This window comes from Lynx rufus, unplaced genomic scaffold (assembly GCF_022079265.1).
Source record: "Lynx rufus isolate CCGP_SWC_20201006 ecotype Redwood Valley unplaced genomic scaffold, mLynRuf1.p SCAF_10, whole genome shotgun sequence".
Lineage (NCBI taxonomy): Eukaryota > Metazoa > Chordata > Mammalia > Carnivora > Felidae > Lynx > Lynx rufus.
Genome location: NW_025814824.1, coordinates 83,920,889 through 83,937,517, shown reverse-complemented (window position 1 = coordinate 83,937,517; position 16,629 = coordinate 83,920,889). Strand labels below are relative to the sequence as shown.

The window sequence follows — 16,629 nt, the reverse complement described above, 5'->3', positions numbered from 1 at the left end:
GCGCCCCAGGGACACGCCCACCCCTCCACATCAGTTCTCATTCGTTTCCGTCCCATTCATTACTCATTTTACATACATGAAACACACCGCAAAGTACATACTAATAAGCCAAGAGCTTTATTGATGCAGCAGGCACTTTACAATGAACCCAAGAGAGCCCGTCTTCTCTGGGAAGACGGGATGTCTGTACAAACCCTTGAAGTTTTTACTACTTCAAAAAAACAAGCTCTCCCTTTTACCACAGCCCTTGGATCTGTACCTGCCCAAGTCGTCCCTCCCCCATTTTAAAGAGGCAGAGCACACAGGTACACCTGACCAACGCTGGCCAGCCACTCCAGGAGACAGTTACAATGTCAGTTCTGTGTTACTTGTGGACAAAGGCATAGACTATCAGATCCTGCAAAGGATTTAGGAAACAGACGATTTCTCCCTCCACCTTGAAAATAAAATACACTTCAGCTGATGCATGTCCTGAAATAGTTTAGCTGGGAGTTCCTAGGAAGATGGTCCATTGTCAATCCCTTCTTCATCAGCCTGTGCATCCAAAATTCTTCTCAAGGTAATATGAGTCCTTTTTTTTTTTTTTTTTTAAACAGTCTTTCTTGCTGTAAGAACTCTTATAATGGAGCCTAGTCCTCCTACTGCTAATGCCTGTGGGGGCAGGAAAAGGAAAGGAGTGAAATGAGACATGGCTGGCCACGTGGAAGCCTGGCTTGCCAGGGAAGAAGGGACCAAGCATTCCCAGACCTAGGTCCCACCGCGTCACGGACCCTCTCGAAAAAGGGTTCCTGCAACAGCACAGTTAAGGAGGTGACGAGAGAGCCCCCATTCTAGGCGTGGAGCCCTGTCCTGGAGCCAGGGGTCCCGAAGAGCTGCTAGCTCGAGACAGCAGAGCTGGGCTTGAGAACACTGTTACCAAGCACATACACAGCACAGCCCCCCAAGTTTCCCTTTTTGACAAGCTGTTTCCGGCCTGCCGGTACTGCCCTAGACGCTTAAATAGACACGAGCTCATTATAGCTGCCTCCCTGAGGCCTCCTTAGAAATGCCAGCAGGGCTCGGCACCAAGTTGCCTTAAAGGGACCAAAGGGCCTGGCCTCCCCACTTGCTCAGCTCCCGAGTACCAGAGCCACCCCCACCAAGCCCAGGAGTTCACCTCCCGACAGAGCAGGCACAGCACACCCCACAGCAGGACCAAAGGCCACCACCGCGGCACAGCACCAAGGCTGCCCAAGTGGCTGACCCCTCAAAACTTTTATGGAGAGTTTTAGATACCGTGTTGGTAATAGCCTGGTCTCCTATACTGACAAGCGAGCTTCCTGTAGCTCTACAGGGCAGGGGGACATTGGTACATAGGCAGGACACGGGCTAGATGAAACGGCTTGCTCTTCTAACGACCTGAACAAAGGACAGGCACAGCTTTTTATGCTTCAGGTGGATGAAGGCCCTGTTAAGTAAACATTCAGGTTTCTGCCACTGCCTTCTCTGGCCTAGCGAAGCTGCAGCACAGCAGGAAGCCCCTAGAGTTAGCGAGGGGCTCAGCCTGCATCCTTAAGAGCCCCCCAACCGCCACCTCCGCCAATGCAAAGCAGCTGCCTCCACTAAAGTCTTATGAAGCTCCAGCTTCAAGCCTGCCTCCCTCCCACCTGGGACTCCCTGTCCCTTTTCCCATGCCAAGTCACCTGTCCCCACGACATGCCCAGCATAAATCAGCAGCTAAAGTAACTGCAATTACCAGAGACAGTGAACCCCTACCAAGTGCTTCCACGGGAGAAGTGATCAGATGTCCCAGGTTGCTTTAGGCGTGGCCCCTTATTATGACAATCAGACTGTCCTATGTTATTGTGGGAACTCTAGCCCGCGGATCTGAACCCTAGAACTGGGGCGAGTCCGTGAGCTGCCCGCATGAGCAGTGTGTTCACCTACCTTTTCATGCCATTGGAGTAACACCGCACTGCTGTTTTCTGTGGGCTTCTCAAACCCTTTATAAATGTACTTCATTAGCAAGTCAATGCCATTTCTGTCCAGTGACTGCACAGCCTGCTCAATTTCACTGCTCTTAAAATTTGTAAGCACTTTCAGCACCACGCCCTGGGCTCGTTCCTATAAAGGAAAGAGAAAGGGAGTGACACCCAGAGCCACAGCCCAGGCACATCCATGTCCTCCAAGACCGGCACAGAAATACCAAACCGAGTGGTCAGAACTCTTAGAAACACTGCCCAATTTCTAATTTGTCTGGGATGGTTAAAAACTAAGTGGGCTGAAATACCTTTATTGATTTAAATTTCAAGCATCGCTTATTCATGCTAATAAGTTATTCCACTCATTTTGGGGGAGTAAGTGGTTTGTCAGAGAGAAGCATACCTGCGAAGCCTCAGATTCCACAAGATCCTAACTGTGGAGATCTACTTTCTGAACAGGTGTACTAGGCTGCAGTTTCCCTCTGCGTTCACCCCAGTAACACAGAAGCCACTTCCCTCTGCCTGAGAGGTGTAGCCATTGATTACATCAAGATGCTGTGACAAGACAGCAAAACGCCAGCTTGAGAGAGACCCCTTTCCCTGGACCAAATTTTAGACAGCTTCTAAACAGCTGTGATGCAGTAAACACAAATGTATCTTCTCACCTTGTTTTTAAAAGGCAGGAAATTTTAAAAGCACTGAAAATACTTATGCAAATAAAGCCTATTCGATAACCTTTAAAGCAGAAACTGCTAAGTCCCATGTGGCAGGCTAATTTATAGTTTTGCTAAGCAGCAAGGGCTGGGCCGACTTCTCACCCCATGAGGCTCTGGGGAGAAGTGAATGTTTCTTTGGGGAGCTTTTACTATAAACACCGACAGCTTTGATGTCAGGAGTGCCAGCCAGGAGGCTTCCATGGAAGCACTGCCCAGTGCCAACCCACTCCCTTAGTAGATACTCACTGATGCTAACACTAAATAGATGCTGTCTGAAGCCCCGTGGAAGTCACGCTCAGCTGGGGACACGGACAACCACAACCCTGGTCCCAACACCACCTGGCAAAGCTGCAGCAGAGCCCCCTTTACCTTCACGGCCTGATTCTTGGTGTTGACGGGAGAGTTCCGCAAGGCTGCATGGAATGCCCGAAGCATGTCCCCTGTGCATCACCACCAGTTAAGGATGGCTAGGCTCAAGCATGTTCACACTCTTATTAATGAACTCATTTCAAAAACAGCTCAAGAGAGGAGTCAAGAGATATCCACATTCACCCACCTCCCACCGCAGCTTCCAGGTGGCCACAGCCCGTTCAGAGAGTAGCCTGTGGCTTTCCTGAGCCACAGAGAGTAGAGGACACCTCTGCCAACAGTGCAAGCCCCTCCTTCTGCCGCCCCCTAAAACACATTTGGACACTCCTTCCCTCCCTGGAAACAAGTGCCCTCTTGGGGTGACCTGCAGCAAAACCTGACGGAGCTTGCTTACAACTGCTTGGTCCTGGGCACCACGTCTGCCCCATCGGGTCCTGACAACAACAGTGCGTGGCTATCATTCTCATCTTCTCATTCTCAAAGAAGAATGAAGGCACAAACGGAGATCTCCTCTTAATCCAATGTTTTCTCAGTTAAACTGCTAAAGAAATTAAGATGTGCTAAAATTTCTATCTTCTAAGACCTACTTAGGTCTGTGAGGTCCCAGCTGCTACTAGGAGGGAGATTTATTAATCTAAAAGAAGCTTTTCCCCCAAATATCAGTTGATCCTCTCCCCTCCCCGCAACCTTAGTTGCAATCCTGACACCTTCTTTGCTGAGTTCCAAATATACCACACTCAAAAGAAAATGACAATCTGGGTTAGGTCCCCAAAGGTGACACCTATTTTAAACTGAATTACATCAGCCAACTTTCATTTCCTCATCTGAAACACTGGCTTCAGCCAAAAAGCTTCAAAAATAGAACAAGGAATGGCTTCTACCCAATCAGGTCTCTACTCCTGTTCATGCAGTGATACCTACGTGTGAACAGACAGAGACTCCGGAGCAACGCCTAGTCCCATCTTCCCTAGTGTGGGCTCCATCTTGACGGAGCTGGGCCCACACCACTCAGGAGCCACTCTGGCTGAGCTCCCCGGGCTCCTGCTGGGCCCTGATCCACCTTCCACAATGGACAGACGGCCCACCCCCTATATCTGTTGGCTTTGGAATTCCTTTCCCTCAGCCAAGCAAGGGCCAGTCTGGTACCAGCCACTGATAACTTCTACCTTAGAAAACAGTTCTGATTTGGCGTCCCAGAACAATGAGCAGAGTCTCAGAAGCTTAAAGAAATGTAGGCTGGCTCTCTTTGCTAACCAGCATGGCTAGCAAACAAAATCACTCAGGAGATGGATGGGGAAGGGCAGGGTAACTAGTCCCCAGGGACAAAAAGAGTCACCCTTTAGTTACCTCTGTAGTGCCGACCTACCAAGCATTCGCTATAGATGTTGATGGGTGGAGGGCCTTTAGCAGCTTGGGGAGTTCTGGGGAGGAGGGAGGGCACGGTATTTATCCAGCTGGCCTCAGGGCTCAGCTTAGAGAACAGGCTGGGGAATGCGCCCCCTTGTCTCCTTTAGATCAGGGCTCCTCAACCACAGCATTAACATTCTAGACCACATGATTGATGTGAGGTCTGCCCTGTGCATCACACGATATTTAGCAGCATCCCTGGCTGCTACCCACTAGATCCCAGCAGGATTTCCAAGTTGTGATAATCAAAGTGTCTCCAAACAATGCCAAATTTCTTCAGGGGGAAGAAAGAGTGCAAAACTGCTCAAAACCATTGCTTTGGACCTGTTCCTGAGGACCAGAAAGTTCTTCAGTGAGGAAGAAAAGGAAGGAATACTTTAAAATCCTTATCCTGTACCAGGTGCTTTCACATGTCCTCTCATTACTGCTATCAACCCTCTGTGACAAGAATCATTATTCTCATTTGGAAGGCAATGGATTTGAAGCTCAGAAAAGGGAAATGACCTGCCCAAGGTCACAAAGTTAAGCTGTCCAGCCGGCCTTCAAACCCAAGGATGCCCAACTCCAAAGCCAAGCTCTTTCTCTAATCCCCTGCTGTCACTCTACCCACAGACCCAAGCTGCACATCTAGGGCACTCGCTTTGTGCCCAGTGCTGTGAAGTTTTTTGCAATGTTGTTCCGTGATGCTCCCATGGAACCTGTAAGGCCAGCATGGTTCCCCTCCTTTTCACAGAAGAGGATGCTGAGGTTCAGAGAAGGTGGGAGGTCACATAGCTATAGCATGACAGAGTGAGGTTTGCATTGATACACAGCCCAGGTTCTTTCTATTTCATCTGCCTGATTCCCTACCATGACTCAATTCCCTATGCAGCAGTAGGACAGGCCTCCTCCTCCTCCTCCCTACATTTCCCCACTCCAATCAACCAACCTCTACCCCTTCCTCTGGACTTTGTTCTAAGACTCTTCTATTAGAAGCCTGTTCTATAGTTTAAACTCAGTAATATCACTATAAGTCCAATATCTGGCACATGATAGGGACTCAGTAAATACTAGTTCTCCTTCCTCCTCCTTCCCTGGGCCCCACATTTGCCAGGATTTCAGTTCTCATTGCTAACCTCCCTTTCCCCAATCCCAAGAGGTATACTGTCCATGGTAACAAGGTTTCTGACACAGCCACTAGTGGAGAAACTGCACCCACTGGATGTGCTAAACCTAGGCCTCCAAGCAGCCTCAAGAAACCTATCATTAGGGGCATAGCAAGAGAGGACTTTCAACAAGTCCCTGCAGCATCAGGACCAACACCTCAGATAACCAGACCTTGTTCTCCCCATCTGTAGATAGTTCTCGGCCACACGCCTGACCCTGGAGTCTTTTTGGCATTGCCTGCCCATGAGCCAGGTTCTGCATCAGAACGCAGAATCAATCTTCCCTCATGAGGGGTCCTTCTCATGACCCCGATTCACCAGTGGGGTAAACAGGGTGATCCTGATGGGGCAGGAAATACGAGTTTGAATCCCCACCTTTGAAAACACATTCCTGTTCAAACAAAGAAAGTCTGACGGTTTTTGTTTCAAAGGCACGGTGGAGGAACACTGCAGGACTCCTCCCTAAGGTAGTCCACGGGCCTGACTTCCCAAGCTGAGTCAACTGATTAAACACTCAGAATCTGATTTATATACAGCATGAGCCTCCAACCCTGCCCTGGCAAGTGTGGGGGAGGGGCAGGCACTTCCTGTAACACCATTTGAATAAAGAAAAATCCTTCCTGTGAGAATAAGTCAGTTTCCTGTGCTCAAACTGCTAAGGGACCGAGCGGGCTGTGACAACCACCTCTATTTTTAATCTTGTTTTCTAAATGCTTGCTCCCTGTGGTCACAGGAATAGTCATTTCCAGTCATGAGGCTCTACTTTTACATTTCACTTCATACTGTCTGGTTTTTCTTAGCTCTAAACTACTAGTTTTTCCCACCGCTTCCTGCACAAGGCGGCTATTGCGGGTAGGAAGCCAAAACTCACTTGTTGAACGTGGCTGAGACCATCAAGGTCCACAGCTCAAGGTGTTCATAGGGAACTGAGGACAGGTGCAAAACAGTGGCATTAACCTGGAGGGTCAGATTGATTCTGGGGTCGGAGGTGCACAATCTCTGACCTCAGGGCTGGGCTAGGGCTGCAGCCTTCGCTCCCCCTTGGGTCCCTTCTTCCCCACAGCCATCCACCCACCTATTTTCCTGTGGTGCTGCAATCCGGCCCAAGAGGACAGTGCCCAGGAGCCACCCAGGCTTGCTCAATTACTCAGCGGGGGCTCACCTCTGCCCCTCCCTCCCATCAAGCTCGAGAATGGCCCCATTTCCTGCAAGGGAGGGACGGAGTGATAGGGAGCCCAAGCCACGGTCAGTCAGAGGGGATGAGGACACCGGGGGAGACGAGGGCAGGCCTCGCGGAGGAGTGCGGGGCCTGCGGGCGGCAGGCGAGTCGGGCGTGCCTCGGAGCCTGGCGAGCCGGCGGGTCCACCAGGGTCTAGGGGCCTCATGGGGCCACGCTGCTGGGGGAACCTCCGAGGGCCGGAGCCCGGGTCGGAGGGAAGGCGGTGGGGGATACCGGGCTGAGGGAACCCGGTTCGAGGGGAGCCGCATCGGAAGGGACTTGGGAGACGGACCTCAGGGGCCCCGGGGTGAGAGGAGTAGGGAGGCCCGCCTGAGGGGAGCGCGGCCCGCCGCGCCGGTTAAGGATATTGCCGCAGAAGGCCGTCCACCTCGCTAGGGTCCGGGCCTGGCTCGGCCGCCGCCGCCGCCGCCTCCTCCTGCTCGTCCACGAATTTGTTCTCGTCAAACTCGTCGATGTCCACCCGACGGAAGCGCGAGGACAGCGTGTTCCGGGCCATGGTGGGGAGTCGGCGCCCGCTCAGCCGGCTCCTCTCCGGGTCCGACCTCGGCTCTACTCCGTTCGGCACCGGCTGAGGCTCGGGGGCGGGAAGCGGCCGCCGGGCGCCTCCTCCACCTCCTCCGCGCGCAGACGCCGCTGTCCGCCCACTTCCGGGCCGCGCCGGAACCGGAAGTGCCGGTGGGCGGGAGGGGCGGAGCCCTGTAGGAGACTGGCTGGAAGCGCTGGAGAATCCACCTTATAGTCGTTCCCACGGCCTTCAGCGGGACTTTCATCTTCGGGGAGCCCCAGTCTTGCTGTCTGAGTGGGCGCCCTGTCCCCACGCAGGTCCCAACATCGTGGACGCTATAACTGCGCTCCTTCTAAGGCTTCTCCTGAATCCGAAGAGCCCCTGGCCTTGGAAGGGGCCTGCGCGGCATAGTCGCGGACGCGGGGGGAGGGGGGGGGTGCGGCACGGGGCCCTGAGGATAAGGCTCCTGGCTGTCCGGTGCTGGGCAGGCTTCTTTGAGAAAAAAACCTTCGAGCTGAGGGATGAGTAGTAGTTCTACCTCTGGAAGTGACGGAATGGGGGGGCAGGCGGGGAGGGGGATCCTAATTCTACAATCTTAGGAGCCTTGAACGCCACCACTTTGCTCGGAGGAAGTCGCCTCTGCTTTGTACATAGTGATTCTATTGTTAATTGGGAGACTTTACAGACGTTTAAAGTGTATCCAGAAGGCAGGCAAGACAATGAAAATATTTGGACTAGGCAACCTCGGGTGTAGCAGTCACATTGGCCTGGTGGGTGGGAGGTGAGGGACATGATCCTGTGATCCCCATCCTGACAGGAAGGGCGAGGTCCTGGGGGCTGAGAAGCCGGTCCTGGCTGGAAAGGCATATTCTGATGGAAAGCTGAATCCCCAGAGTAAGAGATGGGGAAAGATGGGGCTAGGGGGACGTAGTGCGGAGTCAAGAATGACTTTGTGGTGCCAAGATTGAGTGGGCTGTTGGCTGAGGGATTCTGTTAACAGGCCTTAACCTTAGATTAAATTGGGTCTTTGTTTTCATAGAGTTGTACTTTTTTGTTGTTGTTTAAGATTTTAAGTAATCTCTTATGTGGGAAACAGGCAAAAGGAAATGTAGATAAAATTAAATTTCCTTATAACTTGCAGCCCATTAACAAATACTTGAGGCAGGCAAAGTACTACATTCTACCAGAAACCCAATTAATACTTTGCTGGAGGGTCAAACAACCTTAGCTTGACCACAGGTAGGTCTCCAGGATCCTGTGAGTCTCTTAGCATATGAAAATCCTTTCCAAAACTTCCCCTCGCCTTTACCTCCCCGAGCTCCCAAGTGTGTAATCAGTCACTCCTCGCAATCCCAGTGCAACTCTGCCTGCAGGTCCTGTCCCTGTGCTTTAATAAAACCACCTTTTTGCACTGAAGACATCTCAAGAATTCTTTCTTGGCTGTGGGCTCCAAAACCCAATACTTCAAACCACATTAATCTCTATACCCAGCGTGGGGCTGAAACTTAGAACCTGGAGATCAAGAGTTGCATGCTCTACTGACAGAGCCAGCCAGGCACCCCTAATTGTACTGTTTTTGATAAAGGTCAATAGTTCAAGAAGTATGACTCGTGTTTATTGTTTCAAATGCTTTTCATTGAACTGTGTCTATAGATAAAAAAATATTGCCAGACTATGATACTTCTTAATCTCAGGTGCTAAAGATCCAGACTCTTACACTGGGAAGTAAGTGCTGAATAAAAGTCTCAGAGGTCCTGGAAACAGGCAAAGCCCTCCTGCCTTTCAGCTCCATACCTTGAAAGGAATATTTGTGACCCAGGCAGGCCACGTGACAGCAGAAATTCATATCCCCAGAACAGCCTGGGGAGAAGGAACTTTAAGCCAGAAATGCCCATTTTAGGGGTGCCTGGGTGGCTCAGTCGGTCAAGCATCTGGCTCTTGATTTGGGCTCAAGCCATGATCTCACAAACTGTAAGATCAGATCAAGCCCCAAGTCAGGCTCTATGCTGACAGCTGGAACCTGCTTTGGATTCCCTTCCTCTCTCTCTGCCCCTCCCCACCTTGCACTCTCTCTCTCAAAAATAAATAAACCTTTTCTTTTTTTTTTTTTTTTAATTTTTTTTTTTTCAACGTTTATTTATTTTTGGGACAGAGAGAGACAGAGCATGAATGGGGGAGGGGCAGAGAGAGAGGGAGACACAGAATCGGAAACAGGCTCCAGGCTCTGAGCCATCAGCCCAGAGCCCGACGCGGGGCTCGAACTCACGGACCGCGAGATCGTGACCTGGCTGAAGTCGGACGCTCAACCGACTGCGCCACCCAGGCGCCCCAATAAACCTTTTCTTAAATGCCTAATTTATATGTAAGGAAATAGCCCCCAAATAAACTGGTGACTGAAATAATGGCCCTGCTTATGACTGGATCTCCCAGGCAGGGAGTCAGAATTTAATAAATCTATACTATCCTGGCGCACCTGGGTGGTTCAGTTGGTTGAGCCGCTGACTTCAGCTCAGGCCATGTTCTCTCAGTTTGTGGGTTTGATCACCGCATGGAGCTCTGTGCTGACAGCTCAGATCCTGGAGCCTGCTTCAGATTCTGTGTCTCCCTCCCTCTCTGCTGCTTCCTTGCTTGCGCTCTGTCTCTCTTGCTTTCAAAAAATGAATAAACATTAAAAAAAATTTTTTAATCTATACTATGTCAGGGATGACTGCTGAGGGTATAAAACCATGCAGGGCCTCACAGTACCTTAGGTAAAGTGGTCAGGAGAGATTTCTCTGAGGAGGTGACACATCAGAGACCTGAAGGAAGTGAAGGAGGAAGCCAAGCAAAGGCCCAGAGACAGGGCAGGTGTGGCATATTCCGGAAACAGGTCGTACTGGGGCACAAGAGTGAGAAGAGATGGAAGCAGGAGAGGTTTTGTAGGCTGAGGGAAGGACGTGGTCAAACTCATGGGACAACACTGGAGATTATGGGCAGTGACGTGATCTGACTTAAGCTTGAAAAGTGTCCCTCTAACAGCTGTATTGAGAATATATGGGAATAAGAGCTAGAGAAGTGACTTAAAAGGTGACACCAATGGTCCAGGTGACAGGCAATGGTTAGCTCAGGCCAGACAGGTGCCAATAAGAGTCGTGGGAAGATGTTAGGTTATTGTGAAAGCAGAGGCTGCAGAATCTGCTGGTGTTTGGATGTGGCATGAAAGGAAACAAGGGAGTAACAGATGACTTCCAAGTTCAGAAAGATGCACATAATCATTATTTCTAAAAGACCTATAAGCATTTGGAAAATATGACAGCAAAGTCCCCTCGCACCATTCAACTTTCTTTCAAGACTAATCCGTGCCAAGATTGCCTTCCGTCTGCCCTCTCTTCCTCATACCCATCTACTTCTTGGAAGCCGTGGTCTGTGCAAGGCTTATTAATTCATTCATCCAACAAGCATCCATGTGCTGGGCCTGGAGACTAGATAAACTAAATCAAGTGTCAGCCAAGGTTCTACCCAGAGGAAACTTACAGGCTGGTTGTGGAGACAGACTTATAACTTTTTTTTTTTTTTTTTTTTTTTTGAGAGAAAGCGCGTGCGCCAGTACGGGAGGGGCAGAGGGAGAGCGAGGGAGGGAGAGAGAGAGAGAGAGAGAATCTCAGTATGGAACCGGAGGCAGGGCTCAATCTCAGGACCCTGAGATCATGGCCTCAGTTGAAATCAAGAGACGGTCGTTTAACTGACTGAGCCATCCTGACACCCCCTGGACCTGTAAACATTTTAGTTCAGTATATTTGGGGCTAAATAAAGGATTGCACAGAACGCTTGGGACATCAAGCACTTGGCTGGCTCAGTTGGAAGAGCATGACTCTTGATCTCAGGGTTGTGAGTTCAAGCCCCACATTGGGTTAACAATTGCTAGAAAATAAATTAATTAATTAATTAAACGACGACGAAGACAACGACTACAACAAAACAAAAACAGAAAGCTTGGGACACAAAAGGGAGATAATATACTAATTTAGTGAAAAGCTAAGGCTCATGGCTAGAACCCAATAAAGGGATGGAAGAAGCCTCCCTGGAACCTGACAGTAACAAGGGGGCAACCTGGCTTTAACTAGTGCTCTAAAAGGTGTTGGTTCATATTTGTACATGGCAATGGAGTGACACTGGAGTGATTCACGTTTGCTGGTTGGGGCAACTGCCTGGTCAGAAAGCCTGAGCACCTTCCCCGCTTTGTGAATTCTCCTTTAACTTTCAGGGTCCAACTCAAGTGTTCATTCCACAGGGAATATTAATGTCAATGATACTTTGAACGACTGTTGTGCATTAGATCTTGTGCTAAGAGTTTCTCGTGTTCGTAAGCCTCAAAAAATACCCATTTCACAGGTGAGAAAACTGAGACTCAGAAAGGGGAAGGGATCTGCCAAGAGTCCCAGCGAACAAAAAAAAAAAAAAAAAAAAAAAAGGGCCCTGAATGCTTTCCCTTGCCACATGCTGCCTCCACTGGAACGTTTATGGAGTTGGGAGTATAGCTGTCTGATCCCGCCTCTCCCTGCCCTCTTCGGATTTTAAATTCCTTCAAGGCAGAAGTCGGGTTCATTCATCTTTGAAACCCTCATCCCCTCCAACCCCAGGACACTGGCGCCCAGATCAAAGCAGCACAAATGGAGCGACCTGCAAAGGTCTACTGAATGAATGAATGAACGAGTAAATGACTGAATGGACGAATTCGAGTCCTCACTGTGCCATCTCCGGGAAGCTGCCAGTCACCCTGGGCCTCGGTTTCCCCAACTGCTCTGCTCCGGAGACAGGAAGACCTGAGTAATCCCAGGTGCGGGGCTCCTCGGGGCGAAACTAGGCGGGCGGTACCTCGGCGCTCCCCGCGGCGGGGTAGGGGTTGGAGTCAGGGGCGGAGCCATTGGCCGCGCCCACCGCCACCCGGCAGTAGTTGTGGAGGTCAGCCCCGCCCGCTTCCTCTTTCCTTCGGCCTCTTTCCATCGGCGCGGCGGCTGATTGTGTAGACATGGTGAGGGCGGTGGAATCGGGTGCCATCCCCGCGCTGTGGGGCTCGGGGCCTGGGGTGGGGAGCTCGAGGTGAGCACTGGGGTTCCATCTGTCAGCCGGGCCTGTAAGGCGCCGTGTCGAGTGGCCTAGCGCCGCCACAGCAGGTCTCCCGCCCTCTCCCTTGTTGGCCTGGGCCTGGAGAGGTGAGCCCGCGCTGCCGACGCCTCCGTCTTTCTGTCTGCTGAATGGGAGCAGCGGCCCAGCCTCGTAGCGGACCTGGGCGAGGGCGCGCCTGCGGGGGCCTCAGTTTCCTTGCCCAAGGCACAGACTAGGGGAGGGATGCTGGGCTCGCAGCGCGTCCTCCGGGGGCTGGCCACGACGCAGGCGGAAGGGAGGATGGCCGCTGGGAAGGGGAGACAGCCTTGCTGGGTGTTTGACCCAAACCCTTGATTGCGCACAGGCCAAAATTAAGGCTCGAGACCTTCGCGGCAAGAAGAAGGAGGAGCTGCTTAAACAGCTGGAAGACCTGAAGGTGGAATTGTCCCAGCTGCGCGTCGCCAAAGTGACAGGCGGGGCGGCCTCCAAACTCTCCAAGATGTGAGTGAGGGGTGGCAGGACCACGGTTTTCTGGGTGTGGGGGACACCTGTGCGTTGGAAGCATTTGTAGAGTTTTCGAAGCTGGCTAAAGGAAATGTCCGTTTCATGGACCCGTGGGTTGGAATGTCATGCCCTTCCTAACCAGCCTTTCCAGGCTCACCTTGCTCACACCCAGCCGCATGGGAGACCCGCTGTGTGGTTTTCTTCTTCTCTGCATTTGACCATTTTGTCCTTTTGCCTGGAGTGCCCTTGCTCAGCTTCTCTGGTTGAAGAAAGAACAGGTTGTCCCCGAAGCCCCTTTTTTATTTTTTTAATCTCTTTTTAATGTTTATTTACTTTTGAGAGAGAGCAGGGGAGAGACAGAGAAAGCGGGAGACACAGAATCCCAAGCAGGCTCCAGACTCAGAGCTGTTAGCACAGAGCCGGAGGCAGGACTTGAACCCAGCAACTGTGAGATCATGACCTGAGCCAAAGTCAGATTGTTAATGGACTAAGCCACCTAGGGGCCCCCCTGAAGCCCCATTTTAACGCTGCCTTGAAAAGCCTAACCGGACCCTTTTCTCCCACCAGCACTTGGTCCTCCCTGCCCTCCTCCCTCACTTGGTAGATCAGTGCCTTGCGCCCACCTCTCCCTTAAGTTGGAGTTAGCTTAGTTACATGAATCAAGAATCAGGACTTGTGAAAGGAACATGGGTTTGGAGTCTGTGGAACTGGGCGCAGATTCCACTTTTGCCACATCCTACCCGATGGGTGTGCTGACTCACCACTCAGAGTTGGTTTGTTGTTTTTGTTTGTTTTGCTTTTCTGTAAAATGGGCCCCCAACAACCAACTCGCAGTGCTGGGAGGGGATTGGATGAGTTGGGGAACACGCAAGCAAGTTGCATGCTGAGCCCTCAAGACTGTTTACCAGCTGTCTACTGAGTGGCCCTCCTTCATCTCCCAGCATGCCTCGTGTTCAACATTGACCACAAATCACTTATTCCCAGCTTCTTCCTATGTTCATCCTCTCCCCCCCATGGCCTACGTCTTGTTGCTCCCCGCCAAGCGGCTCTTCCTGTGACTCCTTATACTTGTTGCCTGGCTTGTGGCATGATTTCCCATAGTCGACTTTGACTTTGGTTAGGTCTTTGTAGCTGTCAGGATATATGGCCTGGGGTGGAAGGTCTTTCCTGATCTCCCTTCTGCTTCTGCTCAGTGAATGAATACTTCACAGCTTCTCAGAAGCACTGGGCATGCCAGCCCTTCCCCCCACTCAAGGGATACCCATCTTCTAGAGTCTTCAGACCTCACCCCCAGAACCACTTTCTGGGCTGGGTTAGGCACCTCTTGGGTGAATATGGACAAGCTGGTGGGGAATAATACCACTCCTGTCTTAGGACATCTGGGGTCCTGAATGAAATGCCTGAGGGGGGGCGGGGCACTGTATCTCTCCACCATCTTCACTGATGTCTCTGTTTTGTAGCCGGGTTGTTCGTAAATCCATCGCCCGCGTTCTCACCGTCATCAACCAGACTCAGAAAGAGAACCTCAGGAAATTCTATAAGGTGAGTCTGGGCTGGGGGGAGTCGGAGGGATGCTTAGCTGCAGGGGCAAAGTTCCAGCTCTTCCTTGGCCAAAAGGGTGGTATGAAGAGGCTCTTTTCTGCTGGGGTGCATGGCAGCAGGCTTTCCAGAGCCTTCCCAACTTGTAGCTGGTTTCGCTTCCAAACCAGCATCTTGGCACTAGTCTGCATTTCCTCGGGGCTGCACTGGTCAAGAAATCAGCGTGGTGAGAGTCTGGCTGGAGCCTTGGGTTTTGAATCCAGCCTCACCAGCTGAGTAAGTCTGAGCAAGGTTATCAGGGCTCAAGCTGTGAAGCAGAACCAGTTGGAAACTTCATGTGTGTGTAGACATGCACTTGACTTATTACAGAGAATTGGCTTATGTGATCGTGGGGGCTAGCTGATAAGTCCAAAATCAGCAGGGCTGGCTATCAGGAAGAGAAGGTCATGGGCAGGCCGGAACTCACATGACACAGGTTGAAGCCCCTGTCCTCCGGTGGGATTTCTTGGGGAGATCCTCAGCCCTGCTTTAAAGCCTTTCAGCTGAAAGCCGCCATGTGTTCCTGGGTTAGCTGCCCCCAGGGATAGTAGCATGTGCGGGGGGACAGGCAAGGGTGCCGCCATCCCTGAATGTGTGTACATTGTGTGTGTGGGAATGTTTTCTGAGAATTGGGCTTGAAACTTTGATGTTTTTTATTTTTGAGAGAGACCGCGGGGCAGGGGCAGAGAGGGAGACACAGAATCGGAAGCAGGCTCCAGGTTCTGAGCTGTCAGCACAGAGCCCGACGCGGGGCTCAAACTCATGAACTCTGAGGTCATGTCCCGAGCCGGAGTCGGACACTTAACCGATTAAGTCACCCAGGCGCCCCAGGCTTGAAACTTTGATCAGGCTCCAGAGGGACCATGGCAGAGGTGGTGGGTGGTCTTCCAGTGAGTTCACCCCCTGCCAGGCACCACTCAGTCCAGGGGTGGTGGGGGGAAGGGTCAAGGTGAGGTCTCTGTCTCTAGGTTAGTGCTGTCGGCATGGTCACAGATGGCCACATGTGGCTGTGGTGGCTGAAGGCCTGGATTTGTAACGTAGGCCTCGCGTGGCCAGCGCCTGTATTGGCCAGCAGAGCTCTGAGGGCTTAGGAAACTTGAAATGGATGAGGCCCTGACCTGTGCTGTGGATAACATGGATATGGGTGGACAGAGACTCATGCCTCCAAATCCCCCGTCTTCGAGCTTACCCTCCTCTGCGCAGCTCGTTTCTGTTTCTGCGCTTCTCTGCCCTGAGGCTGTTCCCCCTCTTAGCTCTCACACCACTGCCCTGTGCCTGTACCGCCTCTGGACTATTGGCAGTTCCCAGAAAGCGCCTGAGCCGGCATTCTTCAGGGTATTTGTGCGCCCCGTTTTCTCCCCCTTGGAACTGGTGTTTGCTCCGATTGCTTGCTTTGTAGGCTATTTCCAGTCATTAGGTGGAAGCTTCCTTTATCTTTTCTCCTCTTCCCCACTGATGGGCCGCTTGTTAGCTGCCCGGTCTTACCCACTGGGCTGGGAGCTCCTTAAGCAGGTCTGATTCTTCACTATGGTAGCACCCAGCACAGGGCCTCAGTCCCCTACTGGGCTGGTCCTATACCTCCTCATGCTCAGGTCTACACGTTAACCTTCGCATCCCAGTGGCCCCCTTCAGGCACTTCCAGCATCTTCCCCGTGCCCCCTAGCCACTTAGTTCCAGCCTCGGAGGCTTCGTTAACTGCCGCAGTAGCTCCAAAACCCTGGTGCTCAGATTCCCCGCGCTCTCCCATCACCCAGGGTAAGAAGTATAAGCCCCTGGATCTGCGGCCCAAGAAGACACGTGCCATGCGCCGCCGGCTAAACAAGCACGAGGAAAACCTGAAGACCAAGAAGCAGCAGCGGAAGGAGCGGCTGTACCCACTGCGGAAGTATGCGGTCAAGGCCTGAGCACCGGCATCAATAAAACACAAACAAACTGGCTGGCATTGCTTCATGTTTGCGGGTGTTTCAGCGAACCGTGCTGGAGAGGTGGGCTGGCGTGCCCTGGTTGTGGTTACTAGGGGCCTGGGGGCTTTGGCAGGCCTGCCTGCGGCTGTTGGCAGCCCCGGCGCGGGACCGTGACCAATCCTGGTCACAGGGATCTGTTGGGTGCTCTGTTAAGG

General features: G+C 51.9%; 2 protein-coding genes across 2 annotated transcripts; one reads left to right on the top strand and one right to left on the bottom strand.

Moving 5' to 3' along the window:
* Positions 1 to 94: 94 nt before the first annotated feature.
* Positions 95 to 7,462, bottom strand: ARPC5L (actin related protein 2/3 complex subunit 5 like). The gene is made up of 4 exons (XM_047069380.1): positions 7,186 to 7,462; positions 3,047 to 3,119; positions 1,927 to 2,103; positions 95 to 651 (listed from the first exon to the last, which is right to left on the bottom strand). Exons 1-4 carry the CDS (start codon positions 7,332 to 7,334, stop codon positions 589 to 591), a joined length of 462 nt encoding a protein of 153 aa, XP_046925336.1. The 5' UTR covers positions 7,335 to 7,462; the 3' UTR covers positions 95 to 588.
* A 4,826-nt stretch (positions 7,463 to 12,288) lies between these two features.
* On the top strand, positions 12,289 to 16,447 carry RPL35 (ribosomal protein L35). Its single transcript, XM_047069366.1, has 4 exons — positions 12,289 to 12,354; positions 12,793 to 12,929; positions 14,393 to 14,474; positions 16,265 to 16,447. The coding sequence occupies exons 1-4, from the start codon at positions 12,352 to 12,354 to the stop codon at positions 16,412 to 16,414; spliced, it is 372 nt and encodes a 123-aa protein (XP_046925322.1). The 5' UTR covers positions 12,289 to 12,351; the 3' UTR covers positions 16,415 to 16,447.
* The last annotated feature ends 182 nt before the right edge of the window (positions 16,448 to 16,629 follow it).

Bases quoted from the DNA above. Each gene is read 5' to 3' on its own strand.
- ARPC5L (XM_047069380.1), bottom strand. From the start codon at position 7,334: ATGGCCCGGAACACGCTGTCCTCGCGCTTCCGTCGGGTGGACATCGAC. The intron at 3,120-7,185 runs ATATCCTTAACC...GTGGTGATGCAC, and splicing joins GTGGACGGCCTTCTGCGGCA to AGGGGACATGCTTCGGGCAT. The intron at 2,104-3,046 runs GTAAAGGGGGCT...TTTCCTTTATAG, and splicing joins CCAAGAATCAGGCCGTGAAG to GAACGAGCCCAGGGCGTGGT.
- RPL35 (XM_047069366.1), top strand. The intron at 12,930-14,392 runs GTGAGTGAGGGG...TCTGTTTTGTAG, and splicing joins GCCTCCAAACTCTCCAAGAT to CCGGGTTGTTCGTAAATCCA. The intron at 14,475-16,264 runs GTGAGTCTGGGC...CCCATCACCCAG, and splicing joins ACCTCAGGAAATTCTATAAG to GGTAAGAAGTATAAGCCCCT.